Source organism: Staurois parvus, unplaced genomic scaffold (genome assembly GCF_062004578.1).
Source record: "Staurois parvus isolate SC_StPar_1 unplaced genomic scaffold, SC_StPar_1.0 ptg000050l, whole genome shotgun sequence".
In the NCBI taxonomy this organism is placed as follows: Eukaryota; Metazoa; Chordata; class Amphibia; order Anura; family Ranidae; genus Staurois; species Staurois parvus.
Window position 1 is genome coordinate 3,753,639 of NW_028317846.1, and position 26,234 is coordinate 3,779,872.

The following is a 26,234-nucleotide window of genomic DNA, read 5'->3' on the forward strand; positions in this document are numbered from 1 at the left end:
CGCTTTAATTTGAGGGTATTTACATCCAAATCAGGTGAACAGTGTTGGAATTACAACACTTTGCATATGTGCCTCCCACTTCTTAAGGGACCAAAAGTAATGGGACAGAATAATAATCATAAATCAAACTTTCACTTTTTAATACTTGGTTGCAAATCCTTTGCAGTCAATTACAGCCTGAAGTCTGGAACGCATAGACATCACCAGACGCTGGGTTTCATCCCTGATGATGCTCTGCCAGGCCTCTACTGCAACTGTCTTCAGTTCCTGCTCGTTCTTGGGGCATTTTCCCTTCAGTTTTGTCTTCAGCAAGTGAAATGCATGCTCAATCGGATTCAGGTCAGGTGATTGACTTGGCCATTGCAGAACATTCCACTTCTTTCCCTTAAAAAACTCTTTGGTTGCCTTTGCAGTATGCTTTGGGTCATTGTCCATCTGCACTGTGAAGTGGTGTCCAATGAGTTCTGAAGCATTTGGCTGAATATGAGTAGATAATATTCCCGAAACACTTCACAATTCATCCGGCTGCTTTTGTCAGCAGTCACATCATCAATAAATACAAGAGAAGCAGTTCCATTGGCAGCCATACATGCCCACGCCATGACACTACCACCACCATGCTTCACTGATGAGGTGGTATGCTTAGGATCATGAGCAGTTCCTTTCCTTCTCCATACTCTGCTCTTCCCATCACTCTGGTACAAGTTGATCTTGGTCTCATCTGTCCATAGGATGTTGTTCCAGAACTGTGAAGGCTTTTTTAGATGTCGTTTGGCAAACTCTAATCTGGCCTTCCTATTTTTGAGGCTCACCAATGGTTTACATCTTGTGGTGAACCCTCTGTATTCACTCTGGTGAGGTCTTCTCTTGATTGTTGACTGACACAGATACACCTACCTCCTGGAGAGTGTTCTTGATCTGGCCAACTGTTGTGAAGGGTGTTTTCACCAGGGAAAGAATTCTTCGGTCATCCACCATAGTTGTTTTCCGTGGTCTTCCGGGTCTTTTGGTGTTGCTGAGCTCACTGGTGCATTCCTTCTTTTTAAGAATGTTCCAAACAGTTGTTTTGGCCGCGCCTAATGTTTTTGCTATCTCTCTGATGGGTTTGTTTTGTTTTTTCAGCCTAATGATGGCTTGCTTCACTGATGGTGACAGCACTTTGGATCTCATCTTGAGAGTTGACAGCAACAGATTCCAAATGCAAATAGCACACTTGAAATTAACTCTGGACCTTTTATCTGCTCATTGTAATTGGGATAATGAAGGAATAACGCACACCTGGCCATGGAACAGCTGAGAAGCCAATTGTCCCATTACTTTTGGTCCCTTAAAAAGTGGGAGGCACATATGCAAACTGTTGTAATTCCTACACCGTTCACCTGATTTGGATGTAAATACCCTCAAATTAAAGCTGACAGTCTGCAGTTAAATTACATCTTGTACGTTTCATTTCAAATCCATTGTGGTGGTGTATAGAGCCAAAAATGTTAGAATTGTGTCCATGTCCCAATATTTATGGACCTGACTGTATATATATATATATATATATGTATATGTGATATGGGTTTCCTCAGTCAGAATAGTGAGACCTTTTCCTAGTCTCTTTTGGATGTTCTAGAGCCTAGAGTTTTCTTTGATTGGCTGATGTAATGTGGCTCACACAGGCATAGATAAAATTGCATTGGTACTTAGATAATGCAGGGCAGAGCACAGAACATGAATGATATGGAAAGTTGAATTACCCATAACAAACCATCAGAAAACACCTTATAACTGTTATGAACACAGTAAACTGAATTCTTACTGATTATTCATTCATGGATAACATTCATTTTTGTGCTATTTAATATGATTATACAGCAAAAATAAATTTTAGTATTTCAATATTTACAGTTTATGTTAATAATTATGTTTATTGGCAGAGATCAGATCAGATCAGAATGATGTCAGTCGAAGACAGCGAGGAAGATGTAAGTTCTTTCCATACATTACCCATGTATAATCTGTATTTGTATCCTTATGTTCCTGATTTTTGCCAAACGGTGGTTTATTTGAATGGTGTTTGAATAGCTAGCTGTACCAACAGCAATCTTTATCCAACTGCCACATTAAATGGCTGTTGAGAAGCTCATATGCAACCTTATTCTTTTTTTAATGTAACTTATAGTATAGTTTTAGTGTGCTCTTTAGTGTGTGTGCAGCCTGAGAGTCATTTTTTATATGACCTTGTTACTTACCTGGATGAAGAGGATGACATTTTGAACAATTGTCCTTGAACGTAGTCCTGAAAAATAGAACAGGGCCTGCAAGGGTGAGAGAAGAGCACAGGTACCTAGTGCAGAAACTGGTGACTGGATACTCTGGTATCCTATGTGTAGGAGCACATCCGACAGCTCACCACGGATGTATAGATCTCAGGTTCAGATGGAGTTGGTTCATTCATGAGCCAGGGTTAGTACCAGATAAGCATCAAAGCAAACATAGGCAAATCCAAGGACAGGTCAGTTATAAAAGTCAGGCATATTGCTGGTTGGTTCGCTCAGTCTGTCCATTGGTCTGTGAGTAGTATGCTGACTACAGTAGATGCTCATCTCAATGCCCAAAGATCTGCGTAGCACCTGCCAGTGCTATAAAACCCCTTCTTGAGTATCTCTCATGTATTCTTTTAGTGGCAGACGTTTAGGCTCGAGCAGTGGAAAAAGTTTTCAAAATGGTATTTCTGCTGCTGGCAATAGTTCGATAGGGCAATTTAAAAGTCCATTGAAAGGGAAGGATGTCCACCTTCTGTTTGTCAAAAACATACAGGAATGCATGATAGACTTGTGGATACTTGCTTAGACCAAATTCAGTACTCAGGCAATGGAGGGATGGAGAGAAGTAAACTGACAAGTTGAGACCGTTCTCTAGACCAGTGTTTCTCAATCGTTTCCACTCATGGTGCCCTTGAAAATTATTTTCATTCTTAAGGCTTTGTTCACCCTACTGCACGTCGGGGAATGCGCGCAAAATTGTGTGCATTCCTAATGCGCACACAAATGCGCTACTCTTTAGCAGACGCACAAGGGTGCGATTAATTCCTAATGTTACCGCCATGCATTAGCAGATGCTGTGCGTTTTCGGTGTGGCGAAATTTAAAAAAAAAAAAAAAAAACGTTTGGGGACTAGGGCCAGTTCACATCAGAATGCAGTATGGGAAAGTCACACTCCGTATGCTTTTCCTTACTGCAGGTGATTGCATTGCCTTTACGATTTGCATGTAGGTGCCAGTGCATTGTTAATGGCATCCAAAACACAGATCGCAAATGCAGTGTGTTTGAGGGAACCAGATTGCATGGTACCGCAGTACCATGTGGTTTGCTACGAAGCATTTTTTAAACTTAGTTCATGCACTGCTTTTTCTGCACTGCAGTGCGATTTGCAGCCCATTCAAATAATTGGGCTGCAAAATCACACTGCACATTCTCCTTTTTGCTAACCTCTGCACCCCAGTCCCACTCTGCCCACCTTTGGACCCTAATCCCCCTGCTAATCTCTGCACCCCAGAGCCTTTTTGTTCACCACTGCACTGCAACCCCCCCTTTTCCCACCTTGGTACCCTGAACCCCCCTCTCTGCTCACCTCCATATCCCATAACCCCATATCTCCTCAACTCTGTACCCTAACCCCCCCCCCTCTTTTCACCTCCACACCCCCCCCCCCACTCTGCTCACTTCTGTACCCCCCCCCCTCTGCTTACTCTACACCCCAACCCCTTTTCTGCTCACCTTCACACCCCAAACCCCTCTTTGCTTACCTCCACACTCCTGTCTCTGCTCACCTCCACACCCAAAACCCCTCTCTGCTCACCTCCACACCCCCTTCTTTGCTCACCTCCCTACTCCAAACCCCTCTCTTCTCACCTCCACACCCCCCTCTCTGCTCACCTCCACACCCCAAACCCCTCTCTGTTCACCTCCACATCCCTCTCTCTGTTCAGCTCCACACCACAAAACCCCGTTACCATGTACACCACTCTCCTTGCTAAGCGCTGCAAGCTAACCTCCACCCTCCCTTTTGATCCTCTCTGTGCCCTGCTTTCCAATCACCAGAGCCTCGGGGCAGACTGTTCTTCTATTACAATCCACACAGCTGTGGGCAGTACTGCCCAGGTACTTTCCTGTAGGGGGAGGTGGAGAGCTCAGGATTCAGAAAGCTGCTCCCCCTGCCACTGCTTTGCACTGCAATGTGTGGACCGAGCTCTTGCTGTTGTGATATTCAGCAGAGCAAGAGTTCGGTCAGATCTGACCACTTTTTAAACAGGACGCCATGGCATCCCTGAGGACCTCAGGCGTCACCTCCAGTAAGAAATGCTGCTGTAAACGATATGCTGACTGCAAAAGAGCGTCACTGGCAAACCCATAAAAGCAGAATGAAAGTTCCACTGTCGCTCACTGCAAGCAGGCTCTTTTTTTGTTTCACAATGTCTCTTCTGCAATAAAATGTATTTACCTGCCAGTTTGCAGTCCTCCCCCCGGCATGTAAACTGAGCTGGGCTTCTGCAGCTCAGTTTACAGCGGTCTTGCTTGATCCATGTGTGCCAGATTGATTGATTCCCATACCGGCCAGTGAAAATGGTCAAAAACCGGCACATAGAAGACGATGCTGGCGCAGGTGAGGATTGGGGATCGTTGGAGGAAAGGTAAGTATAGCTGTCTATACTTCAGTTTTAAATGTGGACTGTGGGCTTGTTATCATGCTTGGCTCAAATGAGCTATTTAATGTGAAAAAACTTGGAATTCAGCTTTAAACATGTAATTTAAAGAGGCCATTTGATATAAATAATCTTATCAATGTTTCATGTATCATTTTTAATTATATACTGTATGTACTCAATATAGAGGTAGTCATTTGTTCTCATTACATAAGAAGGTTTTGTATTCTGTTTTGTGGGGCTATACAATGGTTGTTCTTTAGGGCTTCTGCTCACAATGCAAATCGATGCATCAGCTAACTCATTGAAACCAATGCTGTCCCTGCATGGCTGATCTTTTATCTCAGCAGACATTATTATTCTTATTATACAGGATTTATATAGCGCCAACAGTTTGCACAGTGCTTTACAATATAAAGGGGGCAGTACAATTACAATACAGTTCAATACAAAAGGAATAGGAGGGCCGCTTTTTTAGTGATGGACCTCCCCACTTGCTAAAATGCTGCATAAAATGAAAAAGAAAAAAAACATGTGTGGAAAAAAATGTTATTTAATGTTCTTGCCTTTCCCCTGGCTTTCATAGGGTGACATCCCCATCCTTCTGATGAGATCCTAGGGATTGCCTATTTGCCCAAATCTGGTGAGTAGATGCTCTGTCACAGTGCAGAAATGTGGACATCTTGGCATTCCCCAGAATCTCCATGGAAGGATGATGATGTCACTATTGCCTAGGGGAAGATAAGTATATAAAATAAATGTTTTTCCCTTCGGTTCTTTTCTTTTTTTTTTTTTCAGTTTAAAGCATCATTTGAGCGAGGGGACCTTGCTTTTTAAAGGATGCAGTATATACTCTCAAGAACAAAAATTTATTTTATTGCAGCTTACCAGTCCTTAAATGTGGTGGCTGCATTAGTTTTAATGTTTAGGTGAAAAACATTTTCAGTAAGTACAAAAGAATACCTGTTAAGCCAGTAATGCCATGTAAATAGCCACCCTACGTCAGAAAGTGTGTTATTCATAGGTTTACTTGATGAAAATAACAGAAATATAATTGCTTTTCTAAGTGTGGCTACATAAATATTCCAAGTAAAGTTCATTTGGGGGATTTCTGAATACTGTAAATCAGCAAATACTGGTTGCCAAGGCCAGTGCCACCTAGGGCGCAGTGCTGCATAGAGCACAGCCAGGGCCGGCACAAGGGGGGGTGCCGCAATGGGAGCGCCTTATGCTACAAGCTGACAGGAGTAGTGACATCAACTTCACTACTCCTGTCAGCTTTGTGCAGAAAGTGACAGACCAAATCTATAGAGGAGGAGTGAGCTGGGAGTAGGTTGTGACCTCTCTCCCCTCTTGCTCCACACTGGTGCCAGTGCAGCGCTCCCAATCAAGACTGTCAGATCAGGACTGTTCAGGGTTTGTTTACCCTCCCTCATTCCCTCCCAGCAAAGGAGGGGCATAAACAAACCCGTCAAAGTCCCCATATGACAGCCAATGCCATTGGTAGTGTGGGTTCCTGGTGCCGCAATCCCTGTGCCTGGCAGCCCGCAGCTAAGGAGGAGGAGCCGGGAGACAGCCTGCAAGCTGAGGATGAGGAGGCGGGAGACAGCACGCAAGCTGAGGAGGAGCCAAGAGACAGCCCGCGAGCTGGGAGACAGTCCACAAGCTGAGGAGGAGCTGGGAGACAGTCCACAAGCTGAGGAGGAGCTGGGAGACAGCCCACAAGCTGAAGAGGAGCTGGGAGACAGTCCACAAGCTGAGGAGGAGCTGGGAGACAGTCCACAAGCTGAGGAGGAGCTGGGAGACAGCCCGCAAGCTGAGGAGGAGGAGCCAGGAGACAGTCCGCAAGCTGAGGAGGAGCCAAGAGGCAGACCTGCATCTGAGGTCTGTGTGTTGATGGGAGGGGATGATTGTACTGGGGACAGTGGAGGGTGCACATAGTAAAAAACATTTGTGCTGAAGATAAGAGTGTGCTAATAGACCTTCAGATCTGATATGGATTTTGAGGGGAACCCCCACGCCAAAATGTTTCTAAAAATGGCATAGGGGTCCCCCCAAAATCCATAGCAGAACCTTGTCCAAACATGCAGCCTGGCAGGTCAGGAAAGGGGGGGGGGTGACGAGCAAGCGAGTGACACTGAGTCACATGCCCTCAACTTGGGCGGGTTGCTTTGGGGCAGGGGGGCTTCCACTCCAAAACACCTTGTCCCCATTTTGATGGGGACAAGGGCCCCATCCCCACAACCGTGGCCAGTAGTTGTGGGGGTCTGCGGGTGGGCTTATTGGAATCTCAATACAAGAAACAAGAGGGCCCCCAGATCCCAGCCCCCCCATGTGAATGAGTATGGGCTGCTACCCATTCACAAAATAAAGTGTAGAGTAAAAATGACAAGTGAGAGTCTTTGACAAGTCTTTTATTAAAAACAAAAATAAAAAAAAATCCCCTGAAGTAGATCCACCGTCAATTACGCCAACCTGAAAAAAGAAAAAAAAAACGTTCTGCTCTCGACGGTGGCTCCTGCCGTCTGACAGCTACGCCGGGATGCCAGTTCTTAAATAGTGGGGTCACCCCTGGCCTCTTGTGACATCATCATGTGCTGCAATTGTCCAAAGCATTGCACCTGACCTGTGGTTAGGTGCAGTGCTTTGGCCAATCACAATGCACTGTCAGGGCACAGTGCATTGTGGGGTGTGGCGGGCAAACAGCCTGCCACATGCCCTTACCATTCGTGTGTTCACCAAACACATGAACAGCCCATGTTCAAGTTGAACTTATGTTTGACTCGACCATGAAGCCCAACCCTACTGAACATATATGTATACATATATTTACTCTGCTTTACCTGCTAAAGGGTTTGTACTTCTGTTCATCCAGTCCTAACATTATCACAGCTTTGACAGACTGCATAACCAGGTTGTGATTGGACGGTGAGGAAGCAACAGTACCCTAATGAGCTCATCCCTCTGCTCACTGTACTCTTTCCTGTCAGCATATTTCTTGTTAGCACATTTAAATATAGCACACCAGACAGGCTCTTAATGTTGTCCCCCAACCAGGGGCGGACTGACAACTCATGGGGCCCCCTGGCAATAGGGGATCATGGGGCCCCTGTGTCCTTGCCCAAACTCAAAAAAGCCTATGAAAAAGGTACCAGGGGCATCTCATGGGGCCCCCTACTGACCCCGGACTGACCAAATGGTCAGTCCGCCCCTGCCCCCAACCCAGTGTAAGTGTAGGAGGCAGACAGCAAGTCACAGTTTTAAAATAAACAGGTATAGAAGTAATATTCCTGTGTATTAATATATATCATTTTTTGCACAATATTATGCAGAGTATATTATTTCCATATTCATGATCAAGGTACTGTAAACTGTATGTTGGAAGGACTTGTTCAGCCATGTGCTTAAATACATGAAACCTCTTTCCATCATCACGCATCTAAAAAATTGTCAGCCACATGTTGAATAGCTAGATTGTCTATTTAAAATGGTCCAGCCTAGTATACGATGCATTCTGCAGTAGTCTGGGGTGTCATGTGAGCTGCGCTGGTGGTATTGAAGAGAAGGTGTATCTATACCTAAGAACAAAAATGTATTATATACTGCAGAATACCAGTTTTTACATGTGCATATTTTCCTCAGGCTTTTCCCCCCCTTTATTTCCACCTGGTGATCCTGCCAGTAACACACTTTCTGTCCTAGGGTGGCAATGCTCCCCCACTGTACCCCCCCACTGTATTTATGAAGGAGCAGTGTCTTCATCCTAGGACACTAAGAGTGTTAGAGTTCAGAACATCTCCTTTCCTCATCTCTATAACATGGCGAGATGTTCTGTATTTCACAGGAATAACCTAGGCAGGGATAACAAGACTGAGTATTATTTAGAAAAGCGCCACACCCCTTAATTGATATAGCAGCAACTCCAAACCCAAAACACATATCTTGGTCTAAGTAAACTAAACTGTAGGAATGCGCTAATTAATAAAATAAAAGGGATAACAAGACTGCTTGACATAACACTGCAGAATGCACATAACTCACTTGATACACTTTAATTTTTGTTATTATGTTATACAGTTCAGCTAAATAGCAGGGATTTTGTTTCTTGCTGTGTGTACTTTATTAAATTGGATGATTTTGTGTTGTCAAGCTTTATTTTTTCTGAAAGATGGATTGTATCTTGTGTCATGTTTCTGAAACACCTGACTGCTGAAAATGTATTGGTTTAAATCTGGATAAATCTGGTGTGCTACAGGCATACCTTCATGAAAAACAAAAACCATGAACAGGTAGTTTGCATGCCCTGTATGCATTTCAAGGCTTAATATTCAGTTTTGACTGGCATATACCATTAACTTTATACAAACAGTTTTTAAGCACCAATCAAAAAATGCATGCAATAGTTACTAAAGCTAATGTGTAAATCTTGACATTTGTATTGCTTATGTCAGTGAAATTAGTATAAGCATCCTATTTTGTTTTATTATCTATTTTAGTGTGGATTTGACATATTTGCTGACCACCCATCTCCTATCATGTTTGCAAGTGCTGTAAGTATTCATAGCGCAATTTTTACACATTTGAAGCTTTTACACATCTGAGCTTTTAACCTATTCTTATTGCTTCCTCTTCTTATTCCTTCATGGTCTTGTTTAGTAATGCAGTGCAAGATTATAATGATGTGCAGACCAGAATATCCTTTAGAAATTAATCCACATTTAGCTCTGATTTAGCAATGTCATCCAAATGCATGTTTTTTTCCATTTTATCTAATGCTGAAACTATGTACTTCACCTCCCAAATGCAACTTTCTACTTTTTCAGCTAGAGAACTTTCTTGTTTTAATGTATACAGGCAAAAAAAATGTGATGCAGATATACCGTTTTAGATTTTCATTGCTTCTTCTGTCTGTTAGTTCAGATTTCTTTGCTGATGGCTGTTGCTCCGCCAGAGCATTCCGATCCAACTATGTAAACACAGTGGAACCATTATTCTCATTTTTGAATGGACAATAAAAAAAGTAGATAGTGGAAAATTGCAGAAAAGAGAAATAAAGTTTGTACATTTTAGAATCACCCTATATCTAGGGTGTTTCTTAAGTGAACATTTTTAAGTAGATAATGTGTGTTGCTGTGATAGTAGTTACATCATCTATAGGTTTACAGAGTATGCAATCCAAAATTACCAGTTGGCCTCCTTCATGATCAGACCATTTTTTGCTATTTTAGCACTATGCTAATTTATCTGGCAATTGCTCATTCATGCAACATTATACCCAAATTAAATGTGTATCATTTTTTCACTCAAATAGAGCTTTCTTTTGGTGGAATTTGATTACCAGTGGATTTTGAAAAAAACAAATTGTAAAAAAAGATATTTTCTATTTCTGTTATAAAAAATATCCAATAAAATCAAATTTCTTCATAAGCATAGGCAAAAATGTATTCTGCTACGTCTTTAGTAAAAAATCCCAAAAAGTGTATATTAATTGTTTTTTGTGAATGTTATAGGGTCTGCAAACTATGGTATACAGTGAAGGAAATGAGTATTTGATCCCCTGCTGATTTTGAATGTTTTCCCACTCATAAAGAAATGATTGGTCTAAAAATCGAATGGTTGGTGTATTGTAACACTGAGACAGAATAGCAACAAAAGATTCAAAAGAGATGCATGTCTAACAAATTATGCACTGATTTGCATGTTCATGAGAGAAATAAGTATTTGATCCCCTATCATTCAGTAGGATTTCTGGCTACCAGGTATCTTTCATACAGGTAACAAACAGAAGCAGTCTCTTAAAGGGAGTGCTGCTTATCTCATTTTGTACCTGTATAAAAGACACCTGTCCACAGGAGCAATCAATCAGATTCCAAACTCTCCACCATGGCAAAGAGCTGTCCAAGGATGTCAGGGACAAGACTGTAGACCTACACAAGGCTGGATTGGGCTACCAAACTATGGCCAAGCAGCTTGGTGTTAAGGTGATAATAGTTAGTGCAGTCATTCGCAAATGGAAGAAACACAAAACAACTGTCAGTCTCCCTAGGTCTGGTGCAACATGCAAGATCTCACCTCATGGAGTGTCAATGATCATGAGAACAGTGAGGAATCATCCCAGAACTACACGTGAGGATCTTGTCAATGATCTCCAGGCAGCTGGGACCACAGTCACCAAGAAAACAATTGGTAACACACTATACCGACAAGAATTGAAATCCTGCAGTGCCCGCAAGGTCTCTCTGCTCAAGAAAGCACATGTCCAGGCCCGTCTGAAGTTTGCCACTGAACATCTGAATGATGCAGAGGAGAACTGGTTGAAAGTGTTGTGGTCAAATGAGACCAAAATCGAGCTCTTTGGCATCAACTCAACTCACTGTGTTTGGAGGAGGAGGAATGCTGCCTATGACCCCAAGAACACCATCCCGCCTGTCAAACATGGTGGTGGAAACATTCTGCTTTGGGGGTGTTTTTCTGCTAAGGGGACATGACAACTGCACCAAATCAAAGGGACGATGGACGGGGCAATGTACTGTCAAATCTTGGGTGAGAACCTTCTTCCCTCAGTCAGAGCATTGAAAATGGGTTGTGGATGTTCCAGCATGACAATGACCTAAAACTCACAGCCAAGGCAACAAAGGAGTGGCTCAAGAAGAAGCAAATTAAGGTCCAGGAGTGGCCTAGCCAGTCTCCAGACCTTAATCCGATTGAAAATCTGTGGAGGGAGCTGAAAGTTCGAGTTGCCAAAATGTCAGCCACCAAAGAGCAGTGGGCCAAATCCCTCCTGAGTTGTGTGCCAACCTGGTGGCCAACTACAGGAAACGTCTGACCTCTGTGATTGCCAACAAGGGATTTGCCACCAAGTACTAAGTCATGTTTTGTGGATCAAATACTTATTTCCCTTATGAACATGCAAATCAGTGCATAATTTGTTAGATATGCATTTCTTTTGAATTTTTTGTTGCTATTCTGTCTCTCAGTGTTACAATACACCTACCATTCGATTTTCAGACTGATCATTTCTTTGTGAGTGGGCAAACATTCAAAATCAGCAGGGGATCAAATACTTGTTTCCTTCACTGTATATACCAGAATTTACGCAGCTTTTAAGCAGCTCTGACTTTTTGACTGCCTGTTACATTTCTTGAGGTGCTAAAATTCCAGGACCGTACAAACACCCCCCCTCCCCCAGATGACCCATTTTGATAAGTAGACACCCCAAGGTATTTGCTGAGAGACATGTTGAGCCCATGGAAGATTTAATTTTTTGCCATAAGTTTTCAGAAAATGACGGAAAAAAAAAATTCTTTTGTTTTTAATTTACACAAAGTTGTCACTTTAATTAGATATTTCTCACACATTCCATGGGTATATATGGAATTACACCCCAAAACACATATATCTGCTATGTGAAAATCACATGTGAGAGAATTTTTGGCAGCCTAGCCACATAGCGGGGCCCATAATTCAGTGAGCACCTTCAGGCTTTCAAGGGCCTTACTTATGCATTGGATTTCCTATCACAAATGCCAGGACAGCAAAAACACACTCAACTGACCCCTTTTTTGAAAGTAGATACTTCAACGTATTTGCTGAGAGGCAGTTGGAGTGTTTGGAAGACCTTATTTTTTATTGGGTATACATGGCATTACACTCCAAAACACATTCTGCTGTTTCTCCTGAGTATGGAAATACCACATGTGTGAGAATTTTTGAAAGCCTAGCTGCATACTGTTAGGAACCATGAACCAGGTGGATACAGAAAGTGCAGTTAAAATCACACCAATCGAGGGCTATCACACCAATAGCAAACATAACATAGATCAGGAACACAGTCAAAACAGAAGCCAGAGATTGGATGCCAGAGCAGGTTATCAGACAAGCCAGTCAGGAACCCAGAAGTCAGTAGTCAGGAGCCATAAATCAGGAACAGGAATCAGAAGAGAAGTGAGTCAGACCGCGTTGTACAAAGGAACACAGGCAGGAACACACTGGAGATCATAGACCACGCAAAGGCAAGGAGGAAATGAACTAAGCTGCTAAAATAGCAAAAAGGGCTGGCTGTGGGCTGGACTAATGAGGCAGGTAATGGTATCCAGGTGAGTCACTGTGGAGATGAGTGGCTGGTAATTAACACAGCTAAGCAGTTTCTGAGCACTGAAAGAAAAGAGCTGCTCATTAATTAGCAGGAGCCCAGCCCTGACACATATGGTGGCTCAAAATCCAATGAGCACCTTCAGGCTTTCAAAGGGCATAACTTTCCTGACTACCTATTACAGTTTTGGAGGCCCTAAAATGGCAGGATAGTACAAACAGTCCACAAATGACCCATTTTTGGACAGTAGACATTCCAAGGTACTTGATATGAGGCATGGTGAGTATTTTTCAGATCTAATTTTTTATCACAAGGTGTCAGGACCTGTGTCATTACCTGGGTCACCTGCCAGTGACACTGTTGTTCCTGGAATCGAAGGGTGTAGTTGTAGTGGCAACCAACCAGTGTTCCCAGCAGCTGTACTGAACAGGTAATTAGGCTGCACCTGATGTGGACTGATGGAGGGCATATAAAAGCCCACCTTTGGCTGGAGTGCAGTGCTTCAGTGTTTTTCCTGCAAGCCGTGTCCCTGCCTGAGCCTGATCTTTGTTGCTGAGCCTTGTTCTTGTTCCTGTATTAGTACTTGTTCCTGTGACCTGCTCCCTGTACCCTGCCTCCTGCTCTCCCAGTACCTTGCTCCCTGCTCCTCGTTTCCTGTCTTAGTCCTGACCTTGCCCTGCTTGTGTGTGCTCCCTCCATTTGTATATAGTTAGTTAGGTTATCATTTGGGTTGCTGCACTTTCACATCTATTTTGTCACTTTACATTGTTATGGTTTGTTGGTGTTGTAAGAGTGACATTCATGTTAAAAAAACGTAATTTAACTTTACTCAGCCTGCTTCCTGATGTCCTAAGGTACAGCCCACTGGTCTAGTCATCCTTGCTGGATGCCTGTGGCATCCCTGACATAATAATGAAGCCATTAAAGATCAGATCTGCTCCATCTAGGAATTACATCTCAACATTTGTTGATTGCTGCAAGATGCATTCAGAGAAGGTTTAGTACTATGCACTGCTTGTAACAGAGGATGCCAAATATTGAAGGAGCAGACTAGGGAACAGCTGTTGGAATGCATCCATCTGGCTCATTCTCTTGTTGATTAGGGCAGAGTTTTGTTTGTAGAGGTTCAGCCCCTAATCCAGGTTTGTGCAGAGCTGGCCTTGTCTTATATCTCTAAGGGTGGTGATGATTATTCTGCTCCTTTTAGTGTGTCTCAGGTAGAAACTCTGGTGTGGCTACTTGAAGATAAGCCCTACTATTTTTAACATTACTCTGTATATTCACGAGAGGCTCTGCTGGATTGTATCAATGCAGTACACTCCTTGATCAGACAAGGGAATTGTAAATTGAGTTTTGTTCAGCCCCTACTCTAAGCCTGGTCAGATATTTCCTACTCAGCTTCAGCTAACATGCACCAATCCACTGCTGCATTTAGACACCAGTTTGCTCAGAGATCCCCCTCTCCGTTACCTGTAACATCCACTGCTGCTGTTCAGTATACTTTGCTTCCGGCTGTATGTCAGTATCCTGTCTCCACATGCTGCACATTTCCTGCTGTTAATCCAGTGAAAACTCCCTCTATTACTCCATTGTCCCTGACAACCCCTCAGAAACCCTCTTCTGCTACTGCTCCTCCTTTTCTATATCTCCCAGTACTGCTGTTACTCCTCCATGCACTGCACAGTCTGTTTATAGCTCTACAACCACTTGCAGGACTCCTGTGCCTAAACCTAAAAAGAAAAGGACGTTTTTTCCAACTTGTACAATTCCACCTCTGTCCTCTCCTGCCTCCGCGCTAGCTGCTCTGTTCCTACCTGCCATGATGCCAGCCGCTCCGGTCCAGCCTACCACAATTGTACTTGCTCCGGTCCAGTCATCCACAAAGCCAGCTGCTCTGTTCCCACCTGCCACAAAGCCAGCTGCTCTGTTCCCACTTCCCACAATGGCAGCTGCCCTGTTCCCATGATACTAGCTGCTCTTTTCCCGCTGGCCACGATGCCATCTGCTCTGTTCCTGCCTGCCATGATGCCAGCTGTTCTTGTCCAGCCTGCCACAACACCGCCTGCTCTGGTCAAGCCTGTCACCGTGCCTGTCACTACCTCATGGGTCAGTCTACTCCTGACCTATCCACAGTCCTGCCATCTGCCTTTCATATTTGGAACTCTCAGCAACCAGGCCTCACCCTATGGCAATTACATCTGCTCAATCCTGTCTTAGGAGTTCTATCCATCCTTTGGACAGAATGCCTCATTCAGTCAAGTGGGGGCCTCGTCCTTTTCTCCAAATCATCCTGCATCCAGCCTGTGTTCCAGAAACTCAGTGTGACCTCCCTGATCCCCTGACCATTGCCCAGCCCGATGGCATGCTGCTTACTAATGGGGTCTGTCCCCTTCTATGCTGCTTGTTGTTCCTGGAATCGAAGGGAGTAGTTCCGGTGGCCTCCAGCAGGTGTCTCCCAGCAGCTGGACCGTACAGGTAATTAGGCTGCACCTGATGTGGACTGCTGGAGGGTATGTAAGCCCGCCTTTGACTGGAGTGCAGGGATTCAGTATTTTTCCTGCAAGCCGTGTCCCTGCCTGAGCCGTGTTCCTGATCCTTGTACCTTACATTGAGACCTGCTCCTGTGTCCTGCACCCTGCTTCCTGCTTCCTGTACCTGGCTCCCTGCTACCCCTGTCTCCTGTCCTGACCATTTCCTGTTTATGTGTATTCCCTCCATTTTGTATACAGTTAGGTTGTTATTTGGGGTTTTGCACTATTATGTTCATTTTGTCACCCTTGAAAGCCTGAAGGTGCTCATTGGATTTTGGACCCCTGTATGTCACTAGGCTGCCAAAAATTTTCTCATGTGTGGTATCCCCATACTTCAGAGAAGTAGCAGAATATGGTTTAGGGTGTAATTCCACATATACCCATGGCATGTGTGAGAAATATCTAATTAAAGTGACAACTTTGTGAAAAAAAAAAAAGACTTTGTCATTTTTCAAAAACCTGTGGCAAAAAAATAAAATCTCCCCTGGACTCAACATACCTTGGGGTGTCTACTTTTTAAAAGGGGTGATTTGGGGGTTGTTTGTAAGGTCCTGGAATAGGCAGACCGAAAGTCTCACACATGTTGTATCCCCATACTCAGGGGAAGTAGCAGAATGTGTTTTGGGGTGCAATTGCATGTATACCCATGGCAAGTGTGAGAAATATCTCAAGTAACAAATTGTGTAAAAAAACAAGAATTTTTTTGGTATTTTCTAAAAACTCATGGCAAAAAATAAAAACTTCCATGCCCTTCAGCAAATTTCTTGGGGTGTCTGCTTTCAAAAAAGGGTCATTTGGGGGTGTTTGAATGGTTTGGACATTTTAGGGCCTCTAAAAACATTGTGTATGGTCAGCATTAAGCGTTTCTGCCACACTCCTAATGTTGGGCATACATGTAATGTTGTTGAACTAAAAAAAAGAACCTAACAGATTTCTTCATTCACTACAATCGATGTGGATGAAGAAATCTCTGCCAGAAAAAAAGTGTATGCCCAACATTAGAAGCTTCCACACATCCACCCCAGACTTCTATGTAACATTATTTTTTTTTGTTAAGCTTGTGGGCTGAACAAAAAAAAAAAAGAACCTAACATAGTCTTCCATTTACATCGATCAATGTGGATGAAGAAATCTCTGCCAAGAAGAAGTGAAAAAAAGTATATTCTGAGCATAGGAGCTCTCTCCGCCTGAGCACCCCATGCTCCGATTCCTGTACATACACATTCTTTTTAACTGTGGATGGAGAAATCTCCCCCTGTAGCGCTGCAGGCACTGAAGTATGTATTTTGAGCGCAGTACCCTGCTGCTATCAGAATACACAGATGAGCGCTACAGATGATTGGCATTCCTGCAAAGCAAACAACAACAGTTAACTATAACACACAGTAACAGTATAACATTAACTCAATAAAACAACTTTTTTTTTTACTTTTGTAATTTTTTTTGTAACTTAAATTTTCAGAAGAATAACTTTTCCAACCTTTGATTTTAGGGTCTCTCAAAATATGTTAGACAGTTTTCTGACTACCTACCATTTTTAGAAACCATTTTTGTGCAGAATAGTATGAACCCCTATATTGTGCCATGCTTTACCCTACAGTAATAGTTCACTACGGTGTGGGTAGCGACTTTGGGGTTACTTTTGTGCTGGGGCGGAATTTTGTGGAGCCGATCATAGTAGGGGTTGACCCGGAGACGACAGAGGTTAATGTCATTTAAATGCATACAATACATTATTTCATATCCTTTCCTGGCCATTGAAGCAGAGAACATGGGCATATAACTAATCAGGTCTGTTGACCAATATGACCGCAATTCATTCTTTTTTGCAATGCCCATGTTAAGGGTTAGGTCCAAAAAAGTTTACATTCAGAAATTGTGATAGGTTTCCACTTGAATGGCCTGGCAAAATATGAATTTGGATTGGTGGAGATGTTCTGTTGGGCATAAACATTACTTTGGTTCACAATCAAGAGGTCTTTGGTGAAAAATAGCCTAAAAAAAGTTAAGGGGCGTTGTCAGGTTGGCTATTTCCACCTGAACCCAGGCCAGGCTGTGAATGGGGAGACAATGGGTGCTGCTGAATCGGGGGGGGGGGGAGCCAATTAGGGGCCTGATCTTGCTAATACTGCAGTTTTGCGGACAAGGTATCAGAGGTGGCAGTGAGCAAAAAATTATATTTACACTGCACTTGGTAGGGGGATGCTAAATGCTACTGCTGGCATTGATTGGGGCTGATCCTACTAATACTGCAGTTTTGGGGACACTATACTATTGGGGACACTAGTATAGTTCTGACCATGAACAGGATACAGACCCGGGCAGACACGGTACTAGTAATGGCAGGGATCAGGGACTTATAGTGTGATTGTGATAGTGTAGCAGGAAATCAGGGACTAGCACTAATTTACTCTGACGCTGTCTGATGTTGCTAGTGACACTAATACAGTGATCAGTGTTAATACTGTACACTGTATTAATGACATTGGCTGGGTGACAGGGGTTATCAAGAAGGAAATCAAGGGGCTAACTGTGTGGTTAACAAGTATATGTGTGCTGTTTTTACTCACAGATCTGGCTGGGTCTCTTCTTGATCTCTTGTAAACAGTAACTGATACCAGGGAGAAAGAACCAGCTAGATCCTGTGTATTGCGTTTACTAACACACAAATCTCTGTGCTGTAGTTGGTCCACAGCCATCAGCAGGTTTAGAGCCAAAATCATTGGCTGTAGCCTGCTGACAAACTTGTGCTGTATCCAGCCACAGCACAGAGCAGCAGGGGGCATGCCCACGCCTGTAAACCAAGAAGTTTGGCGCAACATACAGGTACATCATTGTACCCAGGGGAGCCGCCGACCAGCAGTAAGATTACTACTGGCTGGTTGGCAGGTGGTTAAATGTGTAACAAGTTGTCATTGTAGCAGCCTTTGTGTTGTAACTCTTACTCTGGTTTCCATAGGTTTGTACATGACCCTTGACCTCTGTAGCTATAGGCACTGTGGAGAAATGCATCATCAGTGTTCTCAACAGAGGCACTGAAATCACAGCCATGCCTTCCATTTTTTTTATTTGGTTGCCTGCTAGCCTTTCAATGTAAACATGCAACAAGTATTTGTAAACTGTTAGACTGAGTTCACACTACTGGTTATTGGGAATGCAAACTCTGTCACTTTCTTGGCAGACACAGAAACTTGCTGCCAATTAGCAGTTGCGCAGCAGAGCCAATAATTGTTAATGGCATCCCCACGCATCTGCAAACATGCACATTTTCGCATGCACCAAACTACATGGTGCTGCATGTTTTTGGAAAAGAGTCAGGGTCATCTTTTCCAGTTTCTCGTGTGTAGGACTGCCCTATATGAGGATGGTTGCAACTGTATGATGTGGACCAATCCTAGACACTGGGTAATTGGGCATTGCAAAATCTTTGCTGGGAACTATCTCCCATTATACCCATATAACCACACCCACTCTATGAAGCTTCAGGTTTTTTCTTTCTAGTGTCCTTAGCTGATGAACCATATTTCTTACATAGTTACATAATTAGTCTGGCTGAAAAAAGACAAAAGTCCATCCAGTTAAACCAAAAAAAAAAAAAAGTTATAATCCTACACCCAAAGTTGATCCAGAGGAAGGCAAAAAAAAAAACAGCAAAACATGATGCTATTTGCTCCTGCAGGGAAAAAAAAATATTTCCTGATCCCCCAAGAGGCAATCAGATATTCAGATATTCCTTGGATCAGCTTTAACTATAAATGTTAGTAACCAGTTATACTTGGCGTATCCAAGAAAGAATTCAGGCCTTTTTTAAAGCAATCCACTGAGCTGGCCAGAACCAACTCTTGAGGGAGTCTATTCCACATTTTCACAGCTCTTACTGTGAAGAAACCTTTCCGTATTTGGAGATTAAATTTCTTTTCCTCCAGATGTAAAGAGTGCCCCCTTGTCCTCTGTGATGACCTCAGGGTGAATAACTCTACACCGAGTTCACTTTATGAACCACTGATGTATTTATACATGTTGATCATATCCCCCCTTAATCTCCTCTTCTCAAGAGAGAATAAATTCAGTTCCTCTAATCTTTGCTCATAGCTGAGCTCCTCCATGCCTCTTATCGAGTTTGGTCGCCCTTCTCTGTACTTTCTCCAGTTCCCCAATGTTCTTTTTGTGAATTGATGCCCAAAATTGAGCTGCGTATTCCAGATGAGGTGTTTGTACAGGTGATTTGTACAGGGGTAAAATTATATCTCTCTCTCTGTAGTCTACACCTCTTTTAATACAAGAGTGAATTTTGCTCGCTTTACAAACCACAGCTTGGCATTGCATGCCATTATTAAGTTTGTGATCTACCAGAACTCCCAGATCCTTCACCATTGATTCCCCCAGCTGTACTTCCCTTAGTATCTATGATGCATGCATATTCTTAGCCCCCATATGAAGTTGGAGGATAATTTTTTGCTACTTTTAATTGATTTTCCTTATCTTCAACGGATGCTTCTATCAAGATCTGGCTGCTTATCACCTTCCAGCTTACTTACAGTTTTTGGATTGTTAACTTTAGATGTATATCTTGGGATCTGTACCAGGACCAAGCACTGGATACTGCATCTGGGGCTTACCTTGGTAGGTGGTGCAGCAAGTGAGTTAGCTGCAGGTTGCTATACAAGTTCATAACTATGATACATTCCTATGGCACCCAGACCTTAAAGACCCCTTTAGAGGTATGCCCATCATGACAGGTAAGCCTGGACCCTGAATGGGACCAGTGCCATGGACAAGGTAAGACAGGATTTCCCTTACATAAGTTTCCGGCTACACAAATCTTGTTGGATTATTTTTTTGGATAGGTAGTAGATACTACACTATATCCTTTTATCCTGCAAGGCAGACCACATTACTAAGCAGTTTGAAGGGCACAGGTTATGGGGTAAGCTACAATTTGAGTGTTTTCATCCTGTTTATTATTGTTTTGTTCACTCAGACTCATAGGTAACATTATTATAATGTTTACCTATTTAAAAATTGTCATTGTTTTCTTTGCTGGAATTTCCCCTCTTGCTAGTGACATAGTGCTTGTAAGTCTCCTGATTGCACAATTCTGGCTTCCATTTCTGCCAACGGCACAAGCTGTGTCACCTATTGCCTGATATTTCAGAGACAGCCATGGGAACTCATCTGGGTTATTTTGATTTCTTCAGTGGGAATTCCGCTGAAGGCTCTGAAGATACTCAAAGTACCTCTTTGCTGATAGAAGTTCCCATATTCTGCAAACAGGTCCTCCACAGACTCCCTCACAGACACGCAACATGCAGCCTGTCTGAATATGTCTGATCTACTCCAAAGGCTATCACCACCTTTGGAATTGCCAGGTACTAATTCCCACAAACCCTCTTGAACTGCCTAATGCATCTCCATTTGCAGAAGATAAGGGGGGCACTGATTTTACCAGAGGTGGTAGATGATTTTTCACTGCCAGAATTCGATGAAGTTACTTCTTCATCTTCTTGCCCTGTGTTGGCTACTGTGGACTCTTTCGTTGAAGCAGTGTGTTCTAGCCTCTGGACAGATCCACCTAGTACTGCTCATTCTCCACATATTCTTCCTAAAAATATAAAGAAAAACCTATTCCCTATTCAAGGTCTGGCCTTATATATTGATTTGACTGTTTCTACTGTGGATCCAGCCATTCTTGCGCTAAGTAATCAGTCTGCTCTTTCCATTTCCTTGTTTAAGGATTCATTTGATAGGTTTCTGGAGATTTTTTTTTAAGTTCTCCTTTGCCATGGCAGGACCAGCCCTGCAACCAGCTGTCGCCTTGTCAAGCTACCAGACTATGGCAAACTGGACTGAAGAAATCAGAAGAGAACTTCTCTGATTATAAATGACCCTAATCTGGCTGCAACAATACAACTCTTGTTTTCAGTGCTGTTCTTCTGTGTGGACACCATAGAGAATGTGTCAGGTCTACATAACAGCCTTACTTTCCATTCATAACTTGGTCAGAAAAGCACCTTCAAGAAAGGTGCTTGTGCACATACCCTTTGAAGGTACACTCCTACTGCAATTCCTGCACCTCATGACAGACACCTCACAGCTAAGCCCACTGGACCTGCTAAAAAAATCTTCATATTAAAAGACGTCCCTGTTCCTCTACAAAAAGGAGGGCAAGAGATACGTCTATTAACATGTGATCCACATTAGGCAAAGACATCTTGTCTTTAATCCACTCTGCCTTTAGAAGTGGTACATAAAGAAGCTCTATTGCTGTCCTCTTTCCAATGTTTTTTTCTATGCTACACATTCTTACTTGCTGCTTTACAAGGCAGTAAGTTTTTCTTACACATCCTTTCAGCTTACATTCACAAGGGGTAGTCCTCTTCTTTCCTCTAGGGGGGATTTCAGGGATTTTCAAAATCCAGCACTGTAACCCCTATATATTCTGTTTACTGTAGTAACTAACCTTCTGGCTGCTCTTCTGTAGACCTGTCACTAAGTGTTCTGCAGCAGAATAACTTCTGCCTTCTCTTCTATATACTTACTACTATGTCTATCATATAAGAGATCCTCTAACTTTAAGCCCTGATTCACACCGAATACTATTTCAAAGTGGTGCAATTTGGTCCCATTTAAAGGGTGTCTTCAAAGTAGTGCTGATATAGACACAGATGCGATTTCAGTGCCATTTGCCTTATAGTCTATGATAGTTAAATTACACTGAAGTGGTGAAAAAGTAATGCAGGAACTAATTTTCAAATTACACTACTTAAAATTGCACCCATTAAGACAGTGCCATAGAAATACTTTAGATGCAACTTCAGGTGTGATTTGTAAATTGTATGACGCACCTGAAGTCGCAGCGGTATGAACCAGGGCTAATCGCAACTGCAATGTGATGAGGTTTTACTGCCCATATCATAAGACGTTGACTATATCATTAGACCATTAGCCAGACCATGAGCCTTCATGAACCAGGGTGGCTTGTACACCTTTTACTAAAAAAGCCAGATCTCTTACCATGGGTCCAAACATAGATGCTTTCACTTCTCCCTGCGAGTGACACTCCATCCTTCTTGGGCTTCTCCCCTGACCTTGTACTGCTCAGACTATCTGGGTCTAATCCTCATAGCATGAGAAATTAACCTTCTCCACCCCATTACCTCTAACAGTTTTGGCTCCCTCTGCATTCTACCTGAGGGCCCCTCCGTTTCATAAGCTATATAAAAAGCCATTCCTTCTTAGTTCCCTGGGTTTTTTTAATCTCCTCACGTAGGAATTCCATTCTCCCTCCATCTGTTCTGACTTAAAAGTGAAGTATGGGTTTAATTTTTTTCGCCACTGTACTTAACTAGGTGGATGAAGCATCTGTTGGATGCTTCATTTGTCCACTGCCGGCTCTAAGGGTGAGAACTCAACGATCACATGATTGCTGATCACTGAGTTCTCCTCTCCAGTCTGAGCAGAGAGGAAGACTGTCAGCTACTGCTGTCTGCTCACCCCCCCCCCCCCCCCTCAGCACTCACTGGAGCACTGGGCTGTGGAGGGGGTGGGAGCGGCTTACTCAGGCTCTCAGTGCTTTGCTAAGAGGCTGAGCTAGGTGCCACTCTAGACTTTGGGGTGGATCCCGACTGTGAAGTCGGAATTTTTCCCCAGTCTGGACCAGCTGATTGACGTCAGCCGACAGCGAACTTCAGTCCGCTGTCAGCTGAAAACGGGTCACAGGAGTGCAGATCACACTGTACTTCTGTGATCCCCATGAGAAGTACAGCCAAATAGCTTTGGCTGTACTTCTCTTTTAAAGACATGTCAAACACTTACAATACATCTTATGAGTGGGGTCAGGACTGTTATCTATGGCTACCATGTATTACCTTTCAAACTGACCCCTCCTCCATTTCTTGTAGAGCTGTCAATCTGTGGAATTCCTCCCTCCCATTCCACCCTTCCGAGTGGTTAATTTACCTTTCTTTAGAGCTTCTGCCCTCAGGAAATACTCCATTCTTTCTCTGCCTGCACTCATTCCCCCTGGACGTTGGGGGTTCTTGGGTCCTTTACAGCCTCTAGCATTAGTCCTTCTCAAGGGTTGCAGGGCCTGCTTGTTGTTCTGTTCACATTTTATATACTGTGGGTCTAGGATTGTGTATATGGAGGTTTGCTACTTGTGTGTTTTTTTTTCTATTGGTTGAACTAGATCAGCGGTTCTCAACCTGGGGGTCGCGACCCCTTTGGGGGTCGAACGACCATTTCACAGGGGTCGCCTAAGACCATCGGAAAACACATATTTCCGATGGTCTTAGGAACCGAGACACCGCTCCTGTCTCAGGCGATCTGTGGGCGGGATGATATGCTGCCCCTGTAACCTAGCCACACCTCCGGGATCACTCAACAGCTCCGCCTCCTCGCCGCTGATTGGCCACCGGAACTGTAGCTCAGGAGAGGCACACAGGCGGCCAATCACCGGCGAGGAGGTGGAGCTTGGAGAGGAGGAGCCGAGCGGCAGCGCGCGGAGATCGAAGAAGATCAAGGGAGCTGCAGGAGTGAGTGAAGAGAGAGGCCAGAGAAGGAAGACAGCTGACAGGTAAGTGCAAATTTTGCTGCTGCAGCCAGGTATGCAGGCTGTAGATGGGAGAGGGAGAGAGCGAGCCCAGGCTGGAGCAGGGGTCAGCAAGGTAAGTATCATTGGTGTCAGTGGGAGGGATAGTGCCCCATCATTTGTGTCACTAATACCAACGATGGGGCACTATTCCTCCCCCCACTGACACCAACGATGGGGCACTATTCCTCCCCCCACTGACACCAACGATGGGGCACTATTCCTCCCCCCACTGACACCAACGATGGGGCACTATTCCTCCCCCCACTGACACCAACGATGGGGCACTATTCCTCCCACTGACACCAACGATGGGGCACTATTCCTCCCACTGACACCAACGATGGGGCACTATTCCTCCCACTGACACCAACGATGGGGCACTATTCCTCCCACTGACACCAACGATGGGGCACTATTCCTCCCACTGGTACCAACGATGGGGCACTATTCCTCCCACTGGCACCAACGATGGGGCACTATTCCTCCCACTGATACCAACGATGGGGCACTATTCCTCCCACTGACACCAACGATGGGGCACTATTCCTCCCACTGACACCAACGATGGGGCACTATTCCTCCCACTGACACCAACGATGGGGCACTATTCCTCCCACTGGTACCAACGATGGGGCACTATTCCTCCCACTGGCACCAACGATGGGGCACTATTCCTCCCACTGATACCAACGATGGGGCACTATTCCTCCCACTGACACCAACGATGGGGCACTATTCCTCCCACTGACACCAACGATGGGGCACTATTCCTCCCACTGACACCAACGATGGGGCACTATTCCTCCCACTGACACCAATCATGAGGCACTATTCCTCCCAATGACACCCACGATGGGGCACTATTCCTCCCACTGACACCCACGATGGGGCACTATTCCTCCCACTGACACCCACGATGGGGCACTATTCCTCCCACTGACACCCACGATGGGGCACTATTCCTCCCACTGACACCCACGATGAGGCACTATTCCTCACACTGACGCCAATGATTGAGCACTATTCCTCCCACTGACGCCAATGATTGGGCACTATTCCTCTCACTGACGCCAATGATTGGGCACTATTCCTCCCACTGACGCCAATGATTGTACACTATTCCTCCCACTGACGCCAATGATGGGGCACTTTTCCTCCCACTGACGCCAATGATGGGGCACTATTCCTCCCACTGACGCCAATGATGGGGCACTATTCCCCCCACTGACACCAATGATGGGGCACTATTCCCCCCACTGACACCAATGATGGGGCACTATTCCCCCCACTGACACCAATGATGGGGCACTATTCCTTCCACTGACACCAATGATGGGGCACTATTCCTCCCACTGACACCAATCATGAGGCACTATTCCTCCCAATGACACCCACGATGGGGCACTATTCCTCCCACTGACACCCACGATGGGGCACTATTCCTCCCACTGACACCCACGATGGGGCACTATTCCTCCCACTGACACCCACGATGGGGCACTATTCCTCCCACTGACACCCACGATGGGGCACTATTCCTCCCACTGACACCCACGATGGGGCACTATTCCTCCCACTGACACCCACGATGAGGCACTATTCCTCACACTGACGCCAATGATTGAGCACTATTCCTCCCACTGACGCCAATGATTGGGCACTATTCCTCTCACTGACGCCAATGATTGGGCACTATTCCTCCCACTGACGCCAATGATTGTACACTATTCCTCCCACTGACGCCAATGATGGGGCACTTTTCCTCCCACTGACGCCAATGATGGGGCACTATTCCTCCCACTGATGCCAATGATGGGGCACTATTCCCCCCACTGACACCAATGATGGGGCACTATTCCCCCCACTGACACCAATGATGGGGCACTATTCCCCCCACTGACACCAATGATGGGGCACTATTCCTCCCACTGACACCAATCATGAGGCACTATTCCTCCCAATGACACCCACGATGGGGCACTATTCCTCCCACTGACACCCACGATGGGGCACTATTCCTCCCACTGACACCCACGATGGGGCACTATTCCTCCCACTGACACCCACGATGGGGCACTATTCCTCCCACTGACACCCACGATGGGGCACTATTCCTCCCACTGACACCCACGATGAGGCACTATTCCTCACACTGACATCAATGATTGAGCACTATTCCTCCCACTGACGCCAATGATTGGGCCCTATTCCTCTCACTGACGCCAATGATTGGGCACTATTCCTCCCACTGACGCCAATGATTGTACACTATTCCTCCCACTGACGCCAATGATGGGGCACTTTTCCTCCCACTGACGCCAATGATGG

General features: G+C 44.5%; 1 protein-coding gene across 8 annotated transcripts in view; it reads left to right on the top strand.

Moving 5' to 3' along the window:
* PARP4 (poly(ADP-ribose) polymerase family member 4) overlaps positions 1 to 26,234 on the top strand; it is a 346,684-nt gene that overhangs the window by 221,998 nt on the left and 98,452 nt on the right. For all 8 annotated transcript variants that reach the window (XR_016309539.1, XM_089666213.1, XM_089666217.1 and 5 more), the window contains 2 exons: positions 1,923 to 1,970; positions 9,187 to 9,240. Coding sequence is in view for 7 of the 8 variants with exons in the window: in XM_089666213.1 (XP_089522339.1) it covers positions 1,923 to 1,970; positions 9,187 to 9,240 (102 nt within the window). In the remaining variant the exon portion in view is untranslated. The remainder of the gene's footprint in view (positions 1 to 1,922; positions 1,971 to 9,186; positions 9,241 to 26,234) is intronic.